General features: G+C 58.2%; 5 protein-coding genes across 13 annotated transcripts; 3 read left to right on the plus strand and 2 right to left on the minus strand.

The window, feature by feature from the left end:
- The first annotated feature begins 723 nt into the window (after positions 1–723).
- SYVN1 (synoviolin 1) lies at positions 724–8,444 on the plus strand. 6 transcript variants are annotated; one of them, XM_058526448.1, is made up of 16 exons: positions 724–992; positions 1,835–1,983; positions 2,211–2,303; positions 2,392–2,544; positions 2,685–2,733; positions 3,521–3,624; positions 4,289–4,415; positions 4,512–4,611; positions 4,690–4,755; positions 4,852–4,968; positions 5,058–5,221; positions 5,492–5,620; positions 5,717–5,869; positions 5,954–6,140; positions 6,980–7,137; positions 7,209–8,444. In XM_058526448.1, exons 2-16 carry the CDS (start codon positions 1,852–1,854, stop codon positions 7,313–7,315), a joined length of 1,839 nt encoding a protein of 612 aa, XP_058382431.1. In that variant the 5' UTR covers positions 724–992; positions 1,835–1,851; the 3' UTR covers positions 7,316–8,444. The 6 variants fall into 6 exon arrangements, with proteins under 6 accessions (XP_058382431.1, XP_058382428.1, XP_058382432.1 ...); XM_058526445.1 differs by having other exon boundaries at positions 725–992; positions 5,714–5,869; XM_058526449.1 differs by having other exon boundaries at positions 725–992; positions 6,980–7,134.
- On the minus strand, positions 8,350–12,091 carry MRPL49 (mitochondrial ribosomal protein L49). 3 transcript variants are annotated; one of them, XM_058526454.1, is made up of 4 exons: positions 11,983–12,091; positions 10,780–10,930; positions 9,885–10,009; positions 8,350–9,771 (listed from the first exon to the last, which is right to left on the minus strand). In XM_058526454.1, the coding sequence occupies exons 1-4, from the start codon at positions 12,058–12,060 to the stop codon at positions 9,625–9,627; spliced, it is 501 nt and encodes a 166-aa protein (XP_058382437.1). In that variant the 5' UTR covers positions 12,061–12,091; the 3' UTR covers positions 8,350–9,624. The 3 variants fall into 3 exon arrangements, with proteins under 3 accessions (XP_058382437.1, XP_058382436.1, XP_058382438.1); XM_058526453.1 differs by having other exon boundaries at positions 10,780–10,954; positions 11,983–12,080; XM_058526455.1 differs by lacking the exon at positions 11,983–12,091 and adding an exon at positions 11,764–11,942.
- Positions 12,092–12,224: 133 nt separating this feature from the next.
- On the plus strand, positions 12,225–13,690 carry FAU (FAU ubiquitin like and ribosomal protein S30 fusion). Its single transcript, XM_058526456.1, has 5 exons — positions 12,225–12,329; positions 12,590–12,672; positions 12,767–12,911; positions 13,315–13,370; positions 13,519–13,690. Exons 2-5 carry the CDS (start codon positions 12,598–12,600, stop codon positions 13,642–13,644), a joined length of 402 nt encoding a protein of 133 aa, XP_058382439.1. The 5' UTR covers positions 12,225–12,329; positions 12,590–12,597; the 3' UTR covers positions 13,645–13,690.
- A 1,533-nt stretch (positions 13,691–15,223) lies between these two features.
- ZNHIT2 (zinc finger HIT-type containing 2) lies at positions 15,224–17,630 on the plus strand. The gene has a single exon (XM_058526460.1). It carries the CDS (start codon positions 16,396–16,398, stop codon positions 17,590–17,592), a length of 1,197 nt encoding a protein of 398 aa, XP_058382443.1. The 5' UTR covers positions 15,224–16,395; the 3' UTR covers positions 17,593–17,630.
- A 146-nt stretch (positions 17,631–17,776) lies between these two features.
- On the minus strand, positions 17,777–22,482 carry TM7SF2 (transmembrane 7 superfamily member 2). 2 transcript variants are annotated; one of them, XM_058526458.1, is made up of 10 exons: positions 22,154–22,482; positions 21,509–21,705; positions 21,349–21,403; positions 20,768–20,962; positions 20,586–20,689; positions 19,259–19,378; positions 19,009–19,177; positions 18,702–18,782; positions 18,492–18,614; positions 17,952–18,175 (listed from the first exon to the last, which is right to left on the minus strand). In XM_058526458.1, exons 1-10 carry the CDS (start codon positions 22,395–22,397, stop codon positions 18,015–18,017), a joined length of 1,449 nt encoding a protein of 482 aa, XP_058382441.1. In that variant the 5' UTR covers positions 22,398–22,482; the 3' UTR covers positions 17,952–18,014. The 2 variants fall into 2 exon arrangements, with proteins under 2 accessions (XP_058382442.1, XP_058382441.1); XM_058526459.1 differs by lacking the exon at positions 19,009–19,177 and having other exon boundaries at positions 17,777–18,175.
- Positions 22,483–22,527: the final 45 nt, after the last annotated feature.

Consider the following 22,527-nt stretch of genomic DNA (forward strand, 5'->3'; position numbering starts at 1 on the left):
TGAACAATACAAGGACAGCAAACTTGGCGGCATGGGGAGGGGTGCGGGTGTGCGGCGTTGAAGCCAATCCTTTTGCACAGAACACTCCCACCCCCAAATTAGCCCGAATTAGAGGTCTGGCCCTGGCACACCGGGCTGCCCCACCCCTTCCTGGCGCAGCAAACATTCTCCCAGGGCAGACACTGATAACCCGTCCACGGACTGCGCCTTCTGCACTCTCCGCCCACCAGGGTTGGACATAGTCCTAGGCAACGCTGCCTTCCGCCCCTAGCAACCGCTCACCTGCTTTTCTCTTCCTATAGGCCAGCAAATTTCCTTTCTTTTTCTTATTGGTCCGCGTAACTCTATCTCGACCAATCAATAGCAGCCACGGACCCGACTCACTCCCACACAATTTTGGGGTGATCATGGAGGCGACAAATTTTCCTTGTCGGAATCCACTTCTCCTGGAAAGCACTTATTTGTGAATAGCATTGTGAAAGCATCAGATTGTTGTGAATTCCCCTGGAACGAGGCTCTAAAACATTTTATTTCTCTTAGGCCTGTAAAGTTTGTCCCTTGCATACTCCCCCCTCCAAGTGGTACGGCCCGCACGAGGCTCCACCTTCCAGGCACTTTGAGAGCTAGAGTCCACCACTAGGTTCAGTACACTCAGAGGCGGGGACCATACCATCTGTGACTAATAAATAGGGGGACTCTATCCAACCCCCCGGGTGCCCTATTCCGCTCCGACCACCTCTCGCATCTCTTGCTCAACAAGGAGGCACGAAATCCAGATACGGTGGTGGAACTACTGTTCCCGGCGCCACGGAGGGTGCGCGGTTGTGGGCACGGGACTGATGCACTTGGTACGATCCACGCCCCGCTCCGCGCCGCCGGAAGTGAGGTGTCTCACCCCCGAAGTTCCGGCTCGCAGTGGGTGGGGAGTGTTGTTAACTGGAGCCGCCTCCGCAGTCGCGGCGACTGAGCGGGCTCGCGGCGCTGGGCTCCTGGTGAGTGGGCGGGGGTCGGGCCCGGGGTGTGGTTGGAGTCGGGACCTGGACCTTCCCGTTGAGGTCTCAGGGGTCGGCGCGCCCCTTCAGCCCCGCCGCTCGCGTTCGGCCTGTCAAGTAGCCGTAGACCTCAGGCGCCGGCGCGGCCGCTCTCCCAGAGGTTGGGCCCCGCCTGCGACGCTCGCAGCTCCTGGCGCTTACAGGTGCGCGGCCGCCCCGGCCCCCTGTCAGCCCCCCCACCGCCTCCTGTCGCTCGGCCGTTTCTCCGATGCCCCGACTTGACACCGCCCGGGGATTTGGGGGCGCCAGGGTTCCAGGCTGACGTACCCTGCCCGCTCCCGCGGGGTGCGCGTCGCTGCCGCCCACCCCGGCGGGGCTGTCACAGGCGCTGTCGCCTGCCCGGATGCGCCCCCCAGCGCCTTGGCTTCTCCCCGCCCAGGCGCGCGTTCCCGCTTCTGGAGATTTCTGCGTTTGCATCCACCCCTTCAGCTCCACTTTAGGGTCGGCGGTACCAGTTCCGCCCTCCTCCGACGTTGCTGCCTGTCCTTAGTCCTCCCTGGAGGCGGCGGCTTGGCAGGCAGCGTGGACAGAGCCCTAGATTTGAAACAAGGCTGACCCGGGCTCCAGGCCTTGCGTCAGTGTGATCAGTTAACCCCTTTGAGCCTCAGTTCCCTTGTTTGTAACGTGGGGGAGCACAGGATGTTCCTGATGTGATGATTGTGAGGGCCAAGTGAGATTTTTCTTTTCTTTCCCCTATTTTCTGCCACTGTGTTTCAGGCACCGTGCTGGGTTTGCACGGTGTGCTCATCACACAGGTTCGGTTCTTTCCTTTCCCCGTGCAGGTGTCCAGGCCAGGGCAATGTTCCGCACCGCGGTGATGATGGCGGCCAGCCTGGCGCTGACCGGGGCTGTGGTGGCTCATGCCTACTACCTCAAGCACCAGTTCTACCCGACTGTGGTGTACTTGACCAAGTCCAGCCCCAGCATGGCAGTGAGTCCAGGGCTCGGGGAGGGAGGGACTCCCTGGGAGGGAAGGAGGAGTCTGCTTGAGACAGGGGTGGGGCTAGAGGTCAGGTAAGTAGGAGAGAGGTGAAGTAGCCAGTAGCTGCCTAACTTTGAATACATGGTGATGGGGATGTGGCTAGGTTCCTGAATGGTGAGCCGCAGGCAGAGCAAAGCAGAAGGTGACTTCAAACCATAGCCTCTGCTCACTTCTAGGTCCTGTACATCCAGGCCTTCGTCCTTGTCTTCCTCTTGGGCAAGGTGATGGGCAAGGTGTTCTTTGGACAGCTGAGGGCAGCAGAGATGGAGGTAAGATGTTCATGGCCCCAAAAGTGAGGGGCAGGGAGCTGGGCAAGCAGAAAGTCTGAGTTCCGCATCATTCCTCGCTCAACCCCAGCACCTTCTGGAACGTTCCTGGTATGCTGTCACTGAGACTTGTCTGGCCTTCACCGTCTTTCGGGATGACTTCAGCCCCCGCTTTGTCGCGCTCTTCACTCTTCTTCTCTTCCTCAAGTGTTTTCACTGGCTGGCTGAGGACCGTGTGGACTTTGTGAGTTGGGTCATGGGATTCTCTGGAGCAGACAGAAGCCAAGGAGTGGCCGATGGGCATGCTGGTGGAGTGAGGGCTGGGCTGGGGATGTGGGGTGAGCTCCAACCTTCCTGACAGACCTTCTCTCTGCTCTGCCTTAGATGGAACGCAGCCCCAATATTTCCTGGCTCTTTCACTGCCGCATTATTTGTGAGTGAGACCCACACGAGGGGAGAGGAGGGAGCTCGAGGGAGAAGAGGCACCATGGAGAATTGGAACAGGAAAAGTCCCTAACCATGGGCCTGCACCCTAGAGCACAGGCTGCCCATTGGCTCACAGCTGTACAGGAAAGATAATTTAGGAAGTTAATTTGCATCATTGTCTGTGCCTTGTTCCACTCCAGGGCTTCTCAACTGCCTGGCCCCTTAGCTCTTTGCCTCCTCACCTGGAGCTTGGGCTGCCTCAGTGCCCCCCAAGGCAGAACAGGAGTTCCCAGGGGGCCGGATTCAATGGAGTGTGCCGTCTTTTTTTTTTTTTTTTAAACCCTTTTTTTTTTTTGGTGAGAAAGATCAGCCCTGAGCTAACATCCATGCCAATCCTCCTTTTTTTTTCTTTTTTTTTTTTGCTTAGACCAGCCCTGAGCTAACATCTATTGCCAATCCTCCTCTTTTTTTTTTTTCCCCCTTTTCTCCCCAAAGCCCCAGTAGATAGTTGTATGTCATAGTTGCACATCCCTCTAGTTGCTGTATGTGGGACGCGGCCTCAGCATGGCCGGACAAGCAGTATGTCGGTGCGCGCCTGGGATCCGAACCTGGGCGGCCAGTAGCGGAGCGCGTGTACTTATCCGCTAAGCCATGAGGCTGGCCCCCAGGAGTGTGCCCTCTTAACTTGACGGCTGGGGCCATAGTGGGCTTGAGGGTGGGCACTGTCTTAGAGCAGGAAGTGGCTGTCAGGCCCTGGGCTGACCCCACCAACCCCCATTGGGGGCTCCCCACAGCCCTTATGTTCCTCCTGGGCATCCTGGACTTCCTCTTCGTCAGCCACGCCTATCACAGCATCCTGACCCGTGGGGCTTCTGTGCAGCTGGTGTTTGGCTTTGAGGTAAAACGGGCTTTGGAGGTCGGGAGGACAAGCGTGAGGTGGCACCTCATGTGTCTTGATTAAGCCACACACCCTTACTGAGCACCTGTTCTCTGGCCATCCCTGTGCGGGCCACCAAGGAGCAGCCATCAGTCAGTCCCAGCTCCCCCCTCCCTAGGAGAGTGGGGAAGGCACAGAAAGAGGAGCGTGTGGGGGCAGAGCCCTGACCTGGTGCTCAGGGAAGTCTTCCTGAAAGTTGATGCCAGAAGAGCTGGCTGTTGATGGCCAGAAGGAATTAGCGTGATGGACAACTGGGGAGGTGTGTCCTTGGCACAGAGGAAACTGTTCAGTGACAACAGCTCACGTTTGTTGAGTGCTTACTCTATGCCAGGCCCTGTGCTGGGCATTCGACCTGTATCTCTCTTAATTAGCAAAGCAGTGTTGGTATTAAGGAAGAGTTAATTCTGTCGTTTTACAGACAAGCAAACTGAGGTTCAGAGAGGTCTAGCGAGTTGCCAAAAGTCACACCAGCTAGTGAGTGGGGCACCTAGGAGGACCCGGGCTGTGTCCCGGGCTGTGTCCCAGCCTGTGCTTGTGCCATTGCACCACGCATGGTAGTAGCAGAATGTAGCTGGAGCGAGGGGGAGGGGCTGCGTGCTTACGGCCCCCCGTCCCCTCCCTCCAGTATGCCATCCTGATGACTATGGTGCTCACCATCTTCATCAAGTACGTGCTGCATTCCGTGGACCTCCAGAGCGAGAACCCCTGGGACAATAAGGCCGTGTACATGCTCTACACGGAGCTGTTTACAGGTGAGAGGAGCCTGGGCCTCCCCTGACCTAGACCAGCGTCCCCGGCCCTGCCTCCCAGGCCCTAAGACCTGCTCTCTGCACCCTGCTTACCCTCAGGCTTCATCAAGGTTCTGCTGTACATGGCTTTCATGACCATCATGATCAAGGTGCACACCTTTCCTCTCTTTGCCATCCGGCCTATGTACCTGGCTATGAGGTGAGCCCAGCCCTGCCCCTGCCCCCTATCTCATCCCTCCTCTCCCTCTCTTAACTTTCACTGACACTGTGCTCTTAGGCAGTTCAAGAAAGCTGTGACAGATGCCATCATGTCTCGCCGAGCCATCCGCAACATGAACACACTGTACGTGGGCCTGTCCCAGCTGTTCTCGCAAGCTCTGCCCCAGGTCCCCCTGCCTCCAGTTCTGGTCTTGACATGTCCTTGGCTTGTCCTAACCAGGTATCCGGATGCCACCCCAGAGGAACTCCAGGCGATGGACAACGTGTGCATCATTTGCCGGGAAGAGATGGTGACTGGTGCCAAGAGACTGCCCTGCAACCACATTTTCCACACCAGGTGGGGGCCACGGGGCCCTGCACGTCGGGGGCAGGCTGGGAGGCAGGCCTCTCGGGACCTGCTGACCATTGGCTGGTCTTGCCCTGCAGCTGCCTGCGCTCCTGGTTCCAGCGGCAGCAGACCTGCCCCACCTGCCGAATGGATGTTCTTCGTGCATCGCTGCCGACCCAGTCACCACCGCCCCCTGAACCCGCGGATCAGGGGCCACCACCTGCCCCCCATGCCCCACCACTCCTGCCCCAGGCCCCCAACTGTGAGTGGCCCCCTCATTTGGCCGTGCAGCACACTGTGGGGTACTTGCTCTGGGCTGGGTGGGAAATACTGAGGGGAATTGGTCCCTGCCCTCCAGAAGCTCAGTCTGGGTGGGGGAGGGGTCACAGGAAGAGACAGAGGTGGTTGCAGTGGCGTGTGATCAGTGCTGAGCTCCGAGCGGCCTATGAGAGCAGAGGACAGAGCTCCCAACAACCAGCCCCTTGCTTGCGGTTTGGACCTTTTCTCACCAGCCCCTGTCCTCTCTCTGCAGTCCCCCAGGGCCTCCTGCCTCCCTTTCCTCCAGGCATGTTCCCGCTGTGGCCCCCCATGGGCCCCTTTCCACCCGTCCCACCTCCTCCCAGCTCAGGAGAGGCCGTGGCCCCTCCATCCACCAGTGCAGGTGAGCCCTTTGGGTACCGTGACCGCACTGGGGTGGGAGGAATGGAAGCAGAGGGCTATCAACACTCACTGACTTCCTGTTCTTGCTCTTCAGCAGCCCTTTCTCGGCCCAGTGGAGCAGCCACAACCACAGCTGCTGCTGCTGCCTCTGCCGCGGCACCTGGCTCTGCCCCCGCCCCTGAGGCCGGCCCCACCCCAGGCTTCCCCTTCCCTCCTCCCTGGATGGGCATGCCACTGCCCCCACCCTTTGGTAAGGTGGGCCACTCTCGGAGCGGCTCTGGAGGGTGGGAGGTGTCAGGCCCTGGCAGTCCAGGCTGAGCCTCTCTCTCTCCAGCCTTCCCGCCGATGCCTGTGCCCCCTGCGGGCTTTGCTGGGCTGACCCCGGAGGAGCTGCGGGCTCTGGAAGGCCATGAGCGGCAGCACCTGGAGGCCCGGCTGCAGAGCCTGCGCAACATCCACACGCTGCTGGACGCTGCCATGCTGCAGATCAACCAGTACCTCACCGTGCTTGCCTCCTTGGGGTGCGTCTCCACGGGGCACCGCGGCGGGCGGCGGGGCGTGGAGCTGCCAAGAGGAGGCCCCCAGCAGGGATTCTTGGCCTTTTCTCTTTTGTCACCCTGCGACACCTATTGATTCAGGCCACCCATCTGTAGGCACACCCAGGGTCTCAGGGTTCTTGGTGCCTTTTCATCCTCCTCCTGCAGAAGGCCTGTCTGGATCTAAGTAGGAGTGATGTGTAGCTGATCTTGAATCTTGTTCCTTTATGTTTTTCTAAAATCAAATTACTCCTAATTCTCAGTGCTTGAGCTCATCACGTCCACCCTCCTGACATATGGTGACACTGACCGGGAATCACTGCCCTGGATCTGAGACAGCGAATAACAAGTCACTTGGAGCCAGCCCAGCCCGAGTTCAAGTCCTGGTCCCATCACTCACTTGCTTTGTTTGAATTACCTTGTGTGAATAGAAGGGTTCTAATTCCTATTCACAGGTCACATAACAAAGTGCACCCAGCACTGACAGCATAGGCGTGGAGGGGAGCTCGAGTCTGAGACTGGAGTGCTGTGTTTTATTCAGTGACATGTCCTAGGTGGATACCCTGTTAAGGGGCCTGGCACCCCGGGTGGAGACGGCAATGTACAAGGCCAGCAGTCCTGCCTACGATGGTTTACAGTCCATCTACGGTATAGAATCAGGATAATTCGTACAGCACGTGTTCACTTGTATCTGCTGGTCACCGGGGCTGCAGAGGCACATTGGTGCTGGACTCTACCCTGCAAGGCTCACCAGGGCAGGAGACTCTGCCCAGTCATGCCAGGATGCCAAGGCCAGGCCCACCTCTTGTCCCTTCTCTTCCTAGGCCCCCACGGCCTGCCACCTCAGTCAGCCCCACTGAGGAGACTGCCCCTTCTGTTGTCGCTGCTGCCTCCTCCTCCACCAGCATCCCCAGCTCTGAGGCCACCACCCCATCCCCAGGGGCCTCCTCACCAGCCTCTGAACCTGAAAAGGCTCCAGGTAGTTGTGGTCGGCCCACAGGGGGTGGGGCATGGGGCTTCTCTGGGTTCCACTTCTGACCTCTCCATCCCCAGCTCCTGAGTCAGTGGGCGCCGAGGAGCTACCTGAGGATGGGGAGCCTGATGCAGCAGAGCTCCGCCGCCGTCGCCTGCAGAAGTTGGAGTCCCCTGTTGCCCACTGACACTGCCCCAGTCCTGGCCCCTGCCCCCACTCTTTTGAGCAGCCCTTGCTGGAACATGTCCTGCCACCAAGTGCCAGCTCCCTCTCTATCTGCACCAGGGAGCAGTAACCCCCAGCTCTGAGACAGAGGAGGTGGCATCCCCTAGGCCAAGTGGAAAGAGGCCTGAGGCCCCAGTGACTCTAGCCCTTACAGTCCTGGGCAGCCATGGAGATCCTGGGTCAGTTCCAGCCTTCCCCTCCAATCCTTCAGCCCCGAGTTCTGCTGGGCTGTGAAGGCAGAAAGGCGCAGCCTCTGAGAAGCCCTCTGCCCCCCTGCCCCCGCTCTGGGAGAAGGGGCAGCCCCTCTGAGCCGCACTTGTGTGTGTGGAGTCACGCTGCAGTGCCAAACAGTATTAGCTCCCTCCCGTTCCCAAGTGTGGACTCAAGGGGCTGGAGGCAGGCCGGGAACTTGCTCCCTGGCCCACCCTCCAAGACTGGTACCGATGTCCTTTTCTTACCCTGAACTCCCCAGAAGCCTTTTGTGGTGGTGGTGGTGCCCCTTATGCCCTGTGGCATTTACACGTCTTACTGGCAACCACACGACTCAGGGAAGGGAGGGCCTGGGGATGGAGGAGCAGGCCGCGACGCTGAGGGACCTGGCCCTGTCCCTCCCCCAGGCCCCTTTCTCCCTGCAGTTTGTCTAAGATGAGACTGTCCCTGGTCCCACGCAGCAGCCACTGCCCAGCCTCCCTCCAGGCTGAGGGCTTGTGTTTCTGCTCCTGAACCACTGTAAGCCCCATAATCCATGGAAGGCCACTTCTCAACTTAGAGAACTTTTCTTGAGTTTAGAATTGGAATTACTTCCTTGCTGTTGTCTTTTGGCTTAAATTTTGTCTTTGAATTTGAACGCTTGAGCCCAGGAAGGAGAAGCAGGAGTGCCAGGCCCCTGGTCTTTCCAGTTCAGAAAAGGCTCTGGGCCAGGTAGGGACCACAGGAGCCGAGGCCTGCCTGTCCCTGTCTTTTCCCCCTTGGTTTTGTGTTACAAGAGTTGCTGGAGACAGTTTCAGATGATTATTTAATTTGTAAATATTGTACAAATTTTAATAGCTTAAATTGTATATACAGCCGAATAAAAACTTGCATTAACGATTGGTGGAGCTGGTGTCCTAGGATCAGCGCGCTGGGCTCCTTTTTCTCGCTCAGGCTGTAGACTTGAGAATGGCCTGGAATCTCCAGGGGTGAGGGTTAATTTGTAGACGCCAGCGCTGTTCTTGGGCACATTGTTGATTATTAAATATTAGGAAGATATACCCCTTTTACACATGAAGAAACTGAGCCCCCAGGAGACCAAGTAGGGGAGCCAAGCCCTGAACCCTGTTGTAGCCAGTTGGATGCTGGGGTGGAGGTGGGAACTCAGGCCTTTGGCCCTCGTGACTCCAAGGATGGGGCGAGTGTGAAGGTTCGTTGCCTGGAGGTGGGATGGATGGCAGGGGTGAAAGGCCAGCATCTTCCAGCCTGTACACCTCTGTCCAGCCTTGAGACCAGGTCAGCAAGCTGGGAAGAAGGCCCCTGTGCAGGGCCGCTAGAAGATCCCTAGCACCCCCTTGTGGGCAGGCCAGCTAATGCTAAGGACTGCTTCGTGGAGCTGGAAACCCAGTCAGACCAACTCTGGTCTGGGATGGAGCAGAGGGACAGGGCCTTCTACCTCCGCATGGACAGAAAGAATGAGCCGGGGGCTGACACGGGCATGCTGTGCCCCTGAGCCCAGCCCCGCACTCGGAACTGAAGGCCTCCAGGAGCCACGTCTGAATCATCTGTGTCGTGTGTAGCTCCACCAAACCAGGTCTGGCCTAGAGCAGGGGCTCGGGAGCGCTGGCAGCGGTCAGGGTCTGAGGGCCAGGAAGGAATGTGCCCAATGCGTCCACCCTGTGCTGCCTTCCCCAAAATGGGACTGGGCTGTGCTTCCACCAGAGGAGCAGTCAGCAACCTCCAGAACTGGAAGAGCTGAGCTAAGGAGCTCCAATAAAGAGAAAGCAGGAGCGGGGAGTGGGGGTAGGGGGACAGTAACGAATGCCCCCCACTAGCTCAGCTGTTCCTGGTGGGTCTCCAGTGTTAGACAGGTCTCCCCCAGTACTGGCTCCTGTGCGGAGGGTCCCATTTCCCTCTCTGTGCAAGCAAGGCCTGCTCTGAAGCCCTTTAACCCTCACTCTGAGCCCTTAGCCCTGGTCCTGTAGCACTGTCCTAGTTCCTCCAACACCCACCTCCCTCCTCCTGAGATCCCCTGGACTCAGTCTGGGGGAGACGCTGTCATGCAGGCTGCTCAGCTGGGCCTCAGAAGCCCTTCTCCAGGAGCCAGGCTTTGAGCTGCTTGTCAAAGTAGCCCTTGATCCGCAGAGTACCTGTCACCTCATTGACCTGGGTGACGGGTGTCTTCCCCAGCAGTGGGCTCAGAAAATGTTCCACGTCCTTCTGCAGGGCCTGGGGGGAGATGACAATTCAAGCCTGGTCAGGAGACCTTCCCCTCTAGAGGACTCCCATCCCTTCAGCCCTCAAAGGGACAGAGTCAGACCCTGACCCATCTACCTACTTACCCAAATGTCCCCCTCCACCTTCCGGATCACAGTCATCTGACGGTTCCCGTGCGTGATGTCCTTGTAGACAGGGATGCTGTGCATCCGAGAACGCCGCACAAAGTAGGGCAGGTTGGGTGGAAGGTCTGTGACAGGGAGGAACGGTGATAAGCCAAATCTTCCTAGGTTTCATCCCACCTCAGCCAAAGCCTTTCCCCTCACAGCATCTGCAGAGGAACAGTGCTCCCAACAGCAAAGCCATCTCCAGACTTCGAGTCAGGAGACCTGCTCTTTCCCTCAGCTTAGAGCCAGGACCAGCTGGTTCACCCTGGTGTCCTAAGGCCCAGCACGGCGCCTGGCACCAGAAGGTGCTCAAGAAGAAATGAAGTCAGGGCCATGCCTCCCTGGATCTTTGGGCCCCACTCTGGGGCCAGTCCTTGCCCTTCTGCACTGGCTCAGGGAGGCTGAATCAATCTCTGGCACAAAGAGATGGGGATTTACAAACATGGAACACCTCCCATGCCAGGCTCTGCACTAAGTGACTAACTGAAGATCACACTCCCCATGAAGAGCAGAGCCAAATTCAGACCCAGAACTGCCTGACGCCCAAGCTATGTTCTCAATTATGGTACATGGCCTACTGGGGGGTGGGATCCAAGCTGCTGGGTCTTCTCTCTATGCTTCACTTTTCCCGCATGGGAAGATCTCATCCCGATAGTGAGGATGGATGGGTACTAGTGAAACAGGGCTTCTTCCTGGGCTCTTCCTTGAACATGAGACAGATGCTAGCCCTGAGAGACCTCAACACAAGTCCTGAACCCACTGGGGAGTCCAGAGCCTCAGCCGGGGCAGGTCGACCACCAGAGAAGGGGACGCGTCCCTGCAGCCTTCAAGCCATCCTCATCACCCAGCTCACCTCTGGGGGGCTGCCAGCCACTAGGAGTGGGATAATGTTCATGCTTTGGGGGCTTTGGGATGCTGGTGGGAGGTAACAGGCGCTCCACAAACCGGTATTCATCCACAGACTCCACGAAACTGGGGTAATCGGGAGGCCCCTGGGTCTGGCTCTGAAGCAAAAACAAAACAACCGTCTCTCCATCAGCCCACCCACCACAGGGTAGGCAGAACTTTAGTAGGTAGAGAAAGGAAACATCACAGGTGGGGAGAATGGCATAAATAAAAGGCTGGAGGTGGGAAAGCACCAGGCTTCAGTTTGCCAGAGTGCAGGGTACAGGTGGAGTGGAAAAGAATTTGAGGCACTTTGAAGGGCCTGCCTCTCAGGATTTTCTTGGGACTCAAATAACAAGTGTGTGTATACTTCTGAAAAGCTGATTAACCGTTAAGTCTGACCAATGCAGCATTTTCCGGTATTTTAAAGTTTTCTCTGAACATTCCACTAAAATATTCTAGTTCTGGGCTAGGCACCTGTTGCAATCGTGATCATTTCCCACTCACACTCATCCGATGTGGCCCTCCCTTACCTGGAACGTTTCAGCCTCATATAGACACCACCAGGCACTGCACTAGTGCTCTACGAGTATCGTTTGCACTTAATTCTTATAACGCGACAAGTTATGTATTTTATTTTATACCCCCTTTTTACACCCAACAAAGATTAAAACGTCAATAAACAATCTAGCTAAGGTCACACTCCGAAGTCTGTCCTCCCATCCTCCAGCTTAAAAATCAGTCTTGGACACTTCTCCCCATAGATACTCCCGAGTCCTGGTGGGCCCCAGGCTTACAATGAGAACAGGGCAACAGGGTAAAGTGGCCTGTATATCATGGGCTCTAGGTTCCCAGGAGTGTCGCCAATGATCCAGGGCCGACTCCACCCTGTGGAACGGTTTCCCCTCCAAAAAAATTAGTCGATAAGCAGCCCCTCCCACTTCTGACTAACCTGGGATGTTCTCCAATCAGGTTCCACCCCCCACACTCCAGAGCGCGCTCCAGGCAATGCCACCATCCCTCTCAATCTTGCATCTGAGCTCCAGAAGAGCCCCCGATCAGACGAGAAAACTAAGCCCCCAAGTAGGGTCGCGGTTTTTAGGGTTACAAGGAATAACAGTGAGCCTCACACCCAGCCCTCTGCCCCCAGCTCCAGGTTCAGCGCTCTCACCAGCCGCCGTAGCCCGCAGCCCGGCTGGAGGCCGGTTCTCCAGCCCCGCAGAGCAGCCCGGAACATGGCCGCCGCCATCTTGAACTGCCCCCGTACACAAGCGTTCTGCGCGCGCAACCGACCTGGTCCCGCCCCTTCCTGCGCGCGCCGCCGGGACCGAAATGACGCCTGCGCGGAACGAAAGGAGGCGGAGCTAGAACGGTCGTGGGCGGTACAAAAATGAGAGGCTCTGGCGGTCGCTCGGCAGTGACGTAGCACGCAGCAGGCGGCGAGGACGTGCGCGCCCTCGCTCCTTCCTCTTTCTCGACTCCATCTTCGCGGTAGCGGCAGCGGTGGCCGAGGTTCAGGTAAGAGTTGGGCCACGGCTGGATCCGGAGAGCTTAATAGCAGGTTGGCCGCGAGATCAGAGAGCGCAGGAGAAATAGAGGAAGAGGGGCTGCCCTGTGGCCGGGCTCCCGTCCCCACCCGAGCTCCCTGGCAGGCCCGGCTTCGCCCACGTGAGACCCCGCGACCACCTATCTCCCGGAGCGACCGTCCCTAGCCCGCCACCCATTCCCCGGTCTCCTCTGTCCCAGAGCGTCTCTTTTACGAGTCTGTCTTTTCTCAGTCGCCGACATGCAGCTCTTTGTCCGCACCCAGGAGCTACACACCCTCGAGGTGACCGGCCAGGAGACGGTCGCCCAGATCAAGGTAGGGCTGCGTGGTGCTCCCTGGGCTCCATCCGCCCGTGTTCTTCAACTTCGGCCCCCGCAGGAACGCTCATGAGCCTCATTTTTCTCTGCAGGCTCATGTAGCCTCGTTGGAGGGTATCGCTCCAGAAGATCAAGTTTTGCTCCTGGCAGGCACGCCCCTAGAGGATGAGGCTACTCTGGGCCAGTGTGGGGTGGAGGCTCTGACCACTCTGGAAGTAGCCGGCCGCATGCTTGGAGGTGAGTTGGTGAGGACTGTCTTTAAACTGCTCGTAATCACTTAATGGGTGTGGGGTGTGGCGTTCGGTGGCCTCAATTTGGGGTGGTTCTTCTTGTTTACCTCCCTCCAGATGAACTTTTGAGACGTCCATGGGAGACTGAGCCGGAGTATAGTTCTATTTCAGTCACTTACTAGAACCTTGACTGTTTCCCAGCTTTCTCACTAAAATTAGGTCAGAGCAGATCCTTAGCGTGCTCTTGAGTTCTTGTTGAAAGTCAGGGGCTGAAATATCCTGAAGTGAAACCCCAGAACGTACAGACTAGACATTCTTGGTCAGAAGTCAAATCTCTGCAACTTTGTTCTCATTCCCCGTTGGGCCCTTCCTGCTCGATAACCACTTGTTGGTCTCCTTTCTCACCACAGGTAAAGTCCATGGTTCCCTGGCCCGTGCTGGGAAAGTAAGAGGTCAGACTCCGAAGGTAAGTGACAGTGTTAGTGATGTCCTTTGGACTTTGTTTTAAAGATTTTTGGCCCTTGCCCTGTCTGCCTTCTCCCTCCCTGGAGGTAAGTCTGAGGGAAGGCTTAGAAGAGGTGAGCCAGGGTCTGATCAGCCCTCGCTTTTCCCAGGTGGCCAAACAGGAGAAAAAGAAGAAGAAGACAGGCCGGGCCAAGCGGCGGATGCAGTACAACCGGCGCTTTGTCAACGTTGTGCCCACCTTTGGCAAGAAGAAGGGCCCCAATGCCAACTCTTAAATTCTTTGTAATCCTGGCTTTCTCTAATAAAGCCACTTAGCCTAGTCGTCTCATTGTTTGATCTTCATTTGCAGAGAGAGAGATATGGCTTCTCGGGCTGCTGGTGTGTCCACTAGTGAGGCGTCTCTGGTTTCTTGGCAGTGTCAAGTTAGGAAGAGGCAGAGGCCCTTGGTCAGGGGTAGGGGGCGGGGTGAGGAGGGGTTGGTAAACTACAAGAAAAGGTTTCTGGTGAAAATGGGTAACCACAGATGCTAGCCCTTCAGAGGGAGAATTGGGGCAATTTCTGATTTCCAAATGACTTGATAATTCCCCCAAATCATTTTTGTTCTTTTTTTTTTTTTAAACAAGAGAGCAGGAATTGTGGGAGGTTTTATGGAGGCAGCAGTGGAGGGGAGGAGTTCAAGTAGATGTATCAGGGAACATCAGTCTGGCCTTTCCCTGGACCAGCTGTGGCCTTGATGGAGTCTAGGGCAGGGGGTCTGGTCTGCCCCAGCTGTGGAAAGCATTGCCTGATTACATTGGAACTGTGGCAGCCTTGTTAACCTAATAACAGCTGAGGTTGGTCAGTTGATTGAGTCAGTGTTCCCGGAAGTGGAGTTCACTGAGGCTGATTGAAGTTTCCCTCCTAGCAACACATGCATACTCCCTCATTCATTCTGCTAAGAGTTTTGAACCTGCTGGTTCTTGGGGTACAGCATGCCACGGGGTAAAGACCTTGGGCTCTGGACTTGGACTGCCTTGAGTTTGGATCCTTGCTCCATTTACTGTCTGGCTGACCTTGAATTAACTACTTATTTAATCTCTGCCGTAATCTCTTGAGTTGCCGTGAGGATTAAACGAAGGGTGTAAAGAACTTGGATTAGCACCTACCACGTAGTAAGTGTGCAAATATATTGGCTGTTTTTGTCTCTGTAGGGATCTTTTTAGAAAGATGTGGCCCTCTTTCTTCTAGGAGTTGAGATTCTTGTGGGGAAAATGAGAACACTAGTTACAAGTGGTACAGCCTCAAAGGAAGCAGTGCAGTAATGAAAGTCGGAGTGGGGGTGGACACACACCCTATGCTAGGGAAGGCCTCTGAAGATGGGATTGTAATCGAGCAAAAAGGGGCTCATTCTGCTTGCCACAATCTGGTGCCCATCAATTGCAAACAAGCCGGTGGTTGAGAAAGGAAAATTTATACGATTAGCTAGCATAATCGGAAGATGGCAGACTAGTGTCCTAAAGAACCATCTTAAAAGTGATACAGAATCTTGAGGCTGTTACATAGGAGAAATGGGCAGGGAAGGAGGAGGTTTAGGAATGTTGACCATCCAGTGTGACAAACTTCGTCACCTCAGTATCTCTTGTGTCATTCATGATGGGTACCAACGCAGAGTTTTTCTTTCTGGAGGTCATCATGTTCCTCGGCAACTTGGAGAAAAAAGTTACCATCTTATCACAGCTGGGAGATATATGTAAGCAAGAGTCACAGAACTAGATCATGTATTTTGCAAAAGGGAAAGGTGCTTAATCATCTAGGCTACGTGCAGGCCAGAGTGCATTCTTAGAAACTAGTGAGTCAGGGTCATAGTTAAATCTTGCTTCCTTTCCCTAAGATGGCTTCCCTCATGCTAACGTGAGATGTAGCTGTTACAGGAAGATCCTGCGGGGTCTTGGCAGACATGCAGAGAAGTTGGGGTTTGAGTCCAAGTGCAATGGAGGGTCACTAAGTGCAGGGAAGGGTTTTAAGCAAGGACCTGATGTGATCTGACTTGTGATCTAATACTTTGGCTGATTTTTTGGAGGGCTGGCAAGAAAGGAAACCAGTTAAGGTGGTGTCATCCAGTTGAGGGGCAAGTAGCTTAAACCACCAGTGGTAGTGGGGATGCAGACCTGAGGGTGGTCAAATCCATCCAGATCTTGGTAGGGAAATATATGATCCATATTGAGATGAGGTATTTTGAAAGCAAAACTGACTGTAGGTGGGGCTGAATGTGAGTTAAGTGAGGAACCAAAGAACCCAGAGCTTACTTTCAGGGGTGCCATGGACCAAGTCTTCACAGTGCTTGGCACGGTTTGTGGGTCACCCCCACTCTACCACAAACTAAGCTCCATTAGGATAGGGACTCCATCTCTTTTTGCTCCTGTGTTTTTGGCCCCTAGTTCGGAGTCTGCTCTTTAAAGTTGGATGAACGATAGGTTTGGAGGTGGAAATCAAACAGGAGCTCAGATACTTGTTAAATGCTGTCTTCTGAAAAGGGGAAATGCTCCCAACACACACACCCAGTCTAGGCTAGGTACTCCACCTTGGCCTTCTTCCACTCCCCTTTATTTGTCTGTGTCCCCCAGCAGAATGGCTGCCCCTGCAGCGCGGGGAGGCATCTCATCTCCTATGGACCTGGCACAATTAGTGGCCCAGGGTAGCTGCTTAGCAAAGATCCATTTCTGCCGAACCTATTTGTAGTGCCCAAAAGGCAACCACTAGGGGGCGAGCTGGCACTGGCGGAGCGCCCGCCCGACGCACTTTTCCTGCTTCTCTCACCGCGCGGGGCGGGGCTCTTACGTCACGAGCGGCTCCTGCGCCTGCCCGAGCGAGACTAGAGAGAGGGGTGGGGTCTGGCTTCCGAATGTGGACGGAAATTGCCGAGAGTCCTCGGGGTGCGTTGACTAAGCGCCCCCTCGGCCCCGCACAGGCGGAAGTACTCGAGGAGCGCCGGAAGCGCCGGGCGGGAATCCGTGTGCGTTCGGTGGCGGCCTGCGGCGCCAGTTGCCATGGAGCCGGCTGGGCCGTGCGGTTTCTGCCCGGCCGGGGAGGCCCAGCCCGCGCGCTACACCTGCCCGCGCTGTAACGTGCCCTACTGCTCGCTGCGGTGCTACCGGGCGCACGGCGCCTGCGCCGAGGACTTCTACCGAGACCAGGTGCTGGGAGAGCTCCGCGGCCGCAGCGCCTCGCCCAGCCGCTTGGCCGGCGCCCTCCGCCGGCTGCGTCAGCAACGCGAGACCGAGGACGAGCCCGAGGACGCAGGTCTCAGGCCGGGCCCGGCGCCCGGCGGCCTCTCGGGACTCTGGGAGCGGCTGACCCCGGCCGAGAAGGCGGCCTTCGAGCGGCTGCTGAGCCGGGGCGAGGCCGGGAGGCTGCTGCCCGCGTGGCGGCCGTGGTGGTGGGCGCACGGGGCCGGGCCGCGGCTTCTGGAGGAGCTGGACGATGTCCCCCGCGGGGAGGCCGCGGAGCTGGAGCTCCCACCCGCCCGGACGCCGCCAGAACCCGGGAAGGATGCTGCTGCCGCCGAGCCGCTTCTCGGAGACGCCCCGGGGACCGGCGCGCCCGCCGTGCCCACCCGGATCCCCGCGCTGGCCAGCCTGAGCCGCGGCCGGGCCTCGCCGCTCGTGCGCTTCCAGCTGCCCAACGTGCTGTTCGCTTATGCACACACTCTTGCCCTGTATCACGGCGGGGACGAGGCGCTGCTCTCCGACTTCTGTGCCACGCTGCTCGGCGTCTCCGGAGCCCTGGGCGCCCAGCAAGTCTTCGCCTCTGCCGAGGAGGCTCTGCAGGCCGCAGCCCACGTGCTGGAAGCAGGCGAGCATCCGCCCGGGCCCCTGGGCACAAGGGGTGCCATGCGCGAGGCCGCCCGCCTCCTGCTGGGCGAGGGCCCGGCCAATCAGAAGGCCTACACGCTGGCAGCACTGGGGCACCTGGCGCAGACCCTGGGCCGGGCCCGGAAACAGGCCGTGGCTACCGAAGAGCGAGATCGCCTCTACCGGGCCCGGAAGAAGTGCCAGTTCCTGCTGGCTTGGACCAACGAAAATGAGGCGGCCCTCACACCCCTGGCTCTAGACTGCACCAGGGCCCACCGAGCCCATGCTGTGGCCGCCGAGGAGGTGGCCGCCCTCACTGGGGAGCTGGAGCAGCTTTGGGGAGGCCCCCTGCCACCTGCTCCGAGGACTCTCATTGAGGAGCTCCCTGGCTGAACTGGGGACCCCTTGTCATTAATAAAGCTGTGACTGGTCTGCCTTGTCGGCATTGCCCATTTCTGAGTGACAGCTGTTGTCCCACCCACCCCCAGACTCCGGCCGCAAACCAGCTTTCAGCTTCTCCCTAATGAGGCCTGACCCAGCGACTTTTTAAACAGCCCAGAGAGGGAGAGAAGCGGCACCAAGGGTTCCAGATGTTTATCCAAGGAGGAAGAGCAGCCCATCCACTCCATTTTTAGGCACTGGCTTCATTTGCTCCTTGCCTCAAACTACCTCTCTGAGGCTGCTATCCCTGCCTGTTGGAGCTCGAGGCAGGGTAGGGTGCAGGCCCTTGGGTCGCAGGTGCGCCCCGGCTCCTGGTGCTGGGTGTGCTGGTGGGTGGGCGGGCACGTGCCCGACGTCGGGTGGGCGGAGCTGCGTCAGTAGACGTAGGGCACAATGCGGTAAGGCACACGCTTGCAGTATTCGTGCCAGGCCAGGCCGTATTTCTGCAGGCACTGCTGCTCATCCCGGGCCTCCCGGTGCACCAGCAGCGCGGTGAAGTAGAGGAGGTAGAAGTAGGGCAGCAGGTGGGACACCCCTGTGGGGAGGGGGAGGCTCTGTGACCACTCAGCCTGCCCCCCAGTTCACAAAGGTTTCCACACCTAATGGCTCACGGGGGCATCGGGGCTCAATGGTGAAACGTCCTGGGTCTGCAGCAAGGTGCTGGCAGTGCTTGGTGGCACGGGGGTCTGCCCTGGCCACATGCCGTGTCCATCCCCAACTCCAACTCCTCCCTGTACTCGTGGGCATCCCTGTTCTCCGTTACACACCCAGACTGGGCATCCTGTCGGCACCACTCCACCTCTGCCCCTCACACATGTGGCCCCCAACCCATGCCCACCCAGGCCACTCACCGCAGGGCAAGGACCAGGCCAGAGCCATGATGAGGTCTCCAAGGTAGTTGGGATGGCGGACCATACCCCACCACCCAGACACCAGCAGCTGTCGCCCCGTAGCTGTAGGTATGGTCTCAAGGCCTGGGGAGAGAGGGATAGTGGGATGGGGGACCCCTAGGAAGCCCAGCTGCCCCATCTCACTCAGAGCACCCTAGCAACCCAGCTCACCAGCCACTCTGGGGTCAGAAGGATTCTTTCGGAAGGTGTTTTTCTGGGAATTGGCTCCACGGAAGATGTAGTAGCCGACAGCTGGGGGAAAGCGTGAGCAGGCGGTCGGGGTTGAGGGGCATAGCCTTCTGCCTGACCCTGACCATCCACCCAAGGCCCAGACTCAGTCTGCCCAGAGACCCAGGACCCAGCCCCCCCGCTTTAGAGAAGCGCCTGAGGCTTAGCACCTACCTAGTGGTGCTGAACAGTGAATAGTGAAAGGGGGAGGGAGAAGGCTGGCCCAGCCAGCCGCCCCTTCCCGACTGACCATTGAGGAGGCAGATGACGGAGGCCATGGGCAGCCCCAGCGGCTGCGGGTGATACAGCAGGAACTGGGCCTGCAGGCTGTAGGTGAAGGGCACCCAGGCTAGGTCCCCGAAGGCCAGCATGAAGCCAAACCCGTCATGCGTGATGTCCATGGTGGTGAGGACACCCTCCTGCAGGGACAGGACCCACTGGCCTAGTCCCCACGAGGTCCCCAGACACCCTCCCATCTCCCCTGCCCAGTCCAGCCTCACCTCGTGCCAGAGGGCATCGGCCACGTAGAGTAGCTGGAAGCCGTTGACCAGCCACATGGCCAGTGAGGGACTCCCCCGGAGTTCTGCTTCCTGCAGCAGCAGGGCCAGGTTGATGAGGACCTGGGGGCAGGGGGTATGGGGGAGACGGAGCAGTCTGTCCCCTGCCCGTCTCCACAGAGGCGGCAGTGCCTGGGTGGGGCAGCGGCCCACCTCTCCCCTCCTCTCTGCTGTCAATCACTAACTCTCCAGCCCTTTGTGGAATGGATCCAGCCCTGGACCCTGGGAACGAGAGGCTGCAGTGGACCCCCTCCCCGCCTGTTTTCTCCTGCCTTGTTCTGTAGTGCTCCCTTTGGGAGAGCAGCGTAGGGAGCGGTCAGACGCTTCAGACTTGAGAGTTAAAACAGCTGGTTGTGAATCTCAGCTTAGCCACCTGGGCAAGGTGCTTACCCTCTCTGAAGCCTACTTTCCCCACCCCCATGTGGACAATGGAGATAATCATGGACCCGCCTCGCGGAGCCGTGTGAGAGCTCATGACAACGCGTGTGAAGCACTCAGCACAGTGTCTGGCACACAGTCAGTGCTCCGTGAGGGTCAGCGGGCAGCAAGCCTGCCCTGAGCACCTCCATCTGGTAGCACTGGGCTGTCATTCAGGTGACCACTTCTAATCCTCACAGTCTTAGGAGGAAGCTCGCTCCTTACCCCACTTCACAGGAGGAAATGACCTCGGAGGCTGGATCCAGATCCATGGGGGGCACCTGGCACTCCCCCTGCCTCTGGATGAGGTAGTTTCCAGGGTGACACGAGGGACCATGCCCAAGATTTCCCTTTTGGAAATCTTAACCACAGTCCAGCACGGGTGACTATAACCAAAAACATAGCGGGCACATTGTCAAGTCCACCAGTGATCAGTTCTAGGTTCTGCGCCGCTCTGACCAGCAACCAGCATCTATCACTGTCTCTCCTCGAAGTAGACTTTGTGCTGGGCTGCTTTATTCAAGTTGCACCTGCTCTCCTAACTCCCTCCCTGCTTCATTTTCTTCCATAGCACTTAGCATCCCCTGACCTGCTATATATATTTTACTAATTTTTTGTCTGTCTCACTAGAATGTAGGCTCCATGAGGACAGAGATTTTTTTTCTTTCTTTCATATAACTTTTTTCTCTTTTGTCTCCCAGTACCTTGGGCACATGGTGGACTCAACAAATATTTGTGGGATGAACGAATAATGATTTATGTCTGCACATACTGGCCTTGCCCTGCCCAAGCCCTGCTCACCCACCCTAGCCCTCCTCCTGGCCTGAGGCCCACTTAGCCATGCCCAGCATACCCAGGCCATGAGGCCAGGCCGCAGTTCGCAGAAATATTTGAAGTCAAAGGAACAGATGCGCGGGTTGAGTTCCCGTCCCAGGAAAAAGTCGTAAATGGGATTGCCTGGAGAATAACAGAGGGTGAGGGTGCCAGCAAGCACGCCATCGGCCTCCCTCTGCACCCTCCTGGGTCCCCTCTCACCTGAGTTCCCGGCAGGAGCCAGGGCGTAGGCAGGGGCTACCAGAGCCTTCAGATAGAGGAGCAGGCTGAAGACGAAGGCGGTGAGGGTGGCCGCAAAGGCCAAGGGCAGGAGCATTTCCGGGAGTGCCCCTAGGGGCAGCCCAGCTGACACCCCCAGGCCCACCAACAGGCCTGTCACCACCAGGGCCTGGAAGCCTGAACCGAAGTACACAGTGAGTCCTGGGGGCTGTGCCCCTCCACCCCCAGTCCCCCAACACACACACACACACACACACACACACACACAGCCCAAAGCCCAGGGAGGTCACAGACCTCACGCCAAGCCATTAGGCTGAGACCTCAGCTTTCACCCCAGCCACTGCTCTGGTGCAGAGAGTAGCAGCAAATGCTGTAGGTGGGGGTGGAGAGACAAGGGGTGTAGAGAGGGATCGTGAGACACCCCCCCCCCCCCCCCCCGCCACGTCTGTCCTGGGCGGAAGAGAGTCACATAACGGAGCTTGGGGTTGGGAGCTAATCCCACTGGGCCTGGAGGTCCACCCCCAACCGCGCAACTCCAGCACAAGGACCCATCCCCCAGGCACCGTTAACGGGGTAGCGCAGGCGACTCTTGTTCTTCAATTCCTGCCCCTCGACCACCTGCAGGCACAAAGGGACTCTGATAAGAGTCGAGAAAGCCTTCCTTCTCGCCGAGCCCCCTCCCTCCGACCGCCTCCCCCGCGCGCCCGCGAGCCGAGTCCACACCTTGCGCGCCGGCAATAGGTAGAGCGCCGCCTGCAGGCCGAGCCAGGTGAGCAAGAGCAGCAGCGCCCGCGGGCTCCACAGCGCCTCGGGTCCGGGCAGGTAGGGGGGTGGGCCCAGGAGGCGCGCTGGGCCCGAGCGGGCCACCAGGAGCAGGTGGAACATGGTGGCAGGGAGCAGCAGTATCAGCGCCGCAGCGCCTGGGGAAGGGGGGCGATCGCGTCGGGCGTCCGCTCCGCAATTCTCCCCCGAGCCCCATAGGCGTCCTGTCGCCTCCAGGGCCCGCTCAGCATTCCCATTTGTCCTCTTCCATATCCCGTCCTCAGCCCTCAGCCCCTTTCCCTGACTTTCACCTTGGTCCTCGCCCCCAGTCCCCCTTGAAGACCCTCCTGCTCCGTCCTGGCTTCCACCCCACAAATCCCCCGCTCTGCAGCCCCCAGAACTGGCCCCTCCTCAGCTCCCTCTCCAGACACTCCCCCGCAAACCCCCAGATCCCTCTGCCTCCGGATACTCCTTAAAGCCTTCCATTCTTAGATCCTGCCCCCATCCCCGCTCGTAGCTCACCCCTCCAAGTCTCCCTCGCTGAGCCTCTGGCCCCAGGTCCCCACCCTCTCTGCCCCCAAGTCCCCACCCTCTCTGCCCCATTACCCAGGGGTCCCCCGAAATCCAGCGAGGCCCGGGAGCTCTGAGGAGGGGCCATGGTCTCAGGTCCGCCGGGGGTTGGGGGCTCACAAAAGTCCGTCAAGGACACACAGCCCACCCCATCACCCAGGAGATGGCCTCGGTGACGCGGAGGATCCGACCCCGCTGCGCCTGCACCTGTCTCGGCACTGAGCTTGGACAGCGCCCGCTCCTGTCCCGAGGTCTTTAAATGGACCCGCCCCCGGCCCATCCTGGGCCCAGCGCATCAGCCAATCGGCTCTCGGGGGCGAGGCCGACACGGGCGGCTCCAAGGCGGCGCGCGCCTGTAGCCTCAGTCTCACGACTCCTCCCCCCGCAAGTCCCGGCCCCGCGAGCGACAG

The sequence above is a fragment of the Diceros bicornis genome, chromosome 31 (genome assembly GCF_020826845.1).
Source record: "Diceros bicornis minor isolate mBicDic1 chromosome 31, mDicBic1.mat.cur, whole genome shotgun sequence".
In the NCBI taxonomy this organism is placed as follows: Eukaryota; Metazoa; Chordata; class Mammalia; order Perissodactyla; family Rhinocerotidae; genus Diceros; species Diceros bicornis.

Bases quoted from the DNA above. Each gene is read 5' to 3' on its own strand.
- TM7SF2 (XM_058526458.1), bottom strand. From the start codon at position 22,397: ATGGGCCGGGGGCGGGTCCATTTAAAGACCTCGGGACAGGAGCGGGCG. The intron at 21,706-22,153 runs GTAATGGGGCAG...CCCCTTCCCCAG, and splicing joins GGATTTCGGGGGACCCCTGG to GCGCTGCGGCGCTGATACTG. The intron at 20,690-20,767 runs GTGAGAGGGGAC...GTTATTCTCCAG, and splicing joins GGCTCCTGCCGGGAACTCAG to GCAATCCCATTTACGACTTT.
- SYVN1 (XM_058526445.1), top strand. From the start codon at position 1,852: ATGTTCCGCACCGCGGTGATGATGGCGGCCAGCCTGGCGCTGACCGGG. The intron at 2,304-2,391 runs GTAAGATGTTCA...GCTCAACCCCAG, and splicing joins TGAGGGCAGCAGAGATGGAG to CACCTTCTGGAACGTTCCTG. The intron at 6,141-6,979 runs GTGCGTCTCCAC...TTCTCTTCCTAG, and splicing joins ACCGTGCTTGCCTCCTTGGG to GCCCCCACGGCCTGCCACCT.
- ZNHIT2 (XM_058526460.1), top strand. From the start codon at position 16,396: ATGGAGCCGGCTGGGCCGTGCGGTTTCTGCCCGGCCGGGGAGGCCCAG.
- MRPL49 (XM_058526453.1), bottom strand. From the start codon at position 12,060: ATGGCGGCGGCCATGTTCCGGGCTGCTCTGCGGGGCTGGAGAACCGGC. The intron at 10,955-11,982 runs GTGAGAGCGCTG...GCTGATGGAGAG, and splicing joins GCTGCGGGCTACGGCGGCTG to ACGGTTGTTTTGTTTTTGCT. The intron at 10,010-10,779 runs GTGAGCTGGGTG...TCCCTGTCACAG, and splicing joins TGGCTGGCAGCCCCCCAGAG to ACCTTCCACCCAACCTGCCC.
- FAU (XM_058526456.1), top strand. From the start codon at position 12,598: ATGCAGCTCTTTGTCCGCACCCAGGAGCTACACACCCTCGAGGTGACC. The intron at 12,912-13,314 runs GTGAGTTGGTGA...TTCTCACCACAG, and splicing joins AGCCGGCCGCATGCTTGGAG to GTAAAGTCCATGGTTCCCTG. The intron at 13,371-13,518 runs GTAAGTGACAGT...CGCTTTTCCCAG, and splicing joins TAAGAGGTCAGACTCCGAAG to GTGGCCAAACAGGAGAAAAA.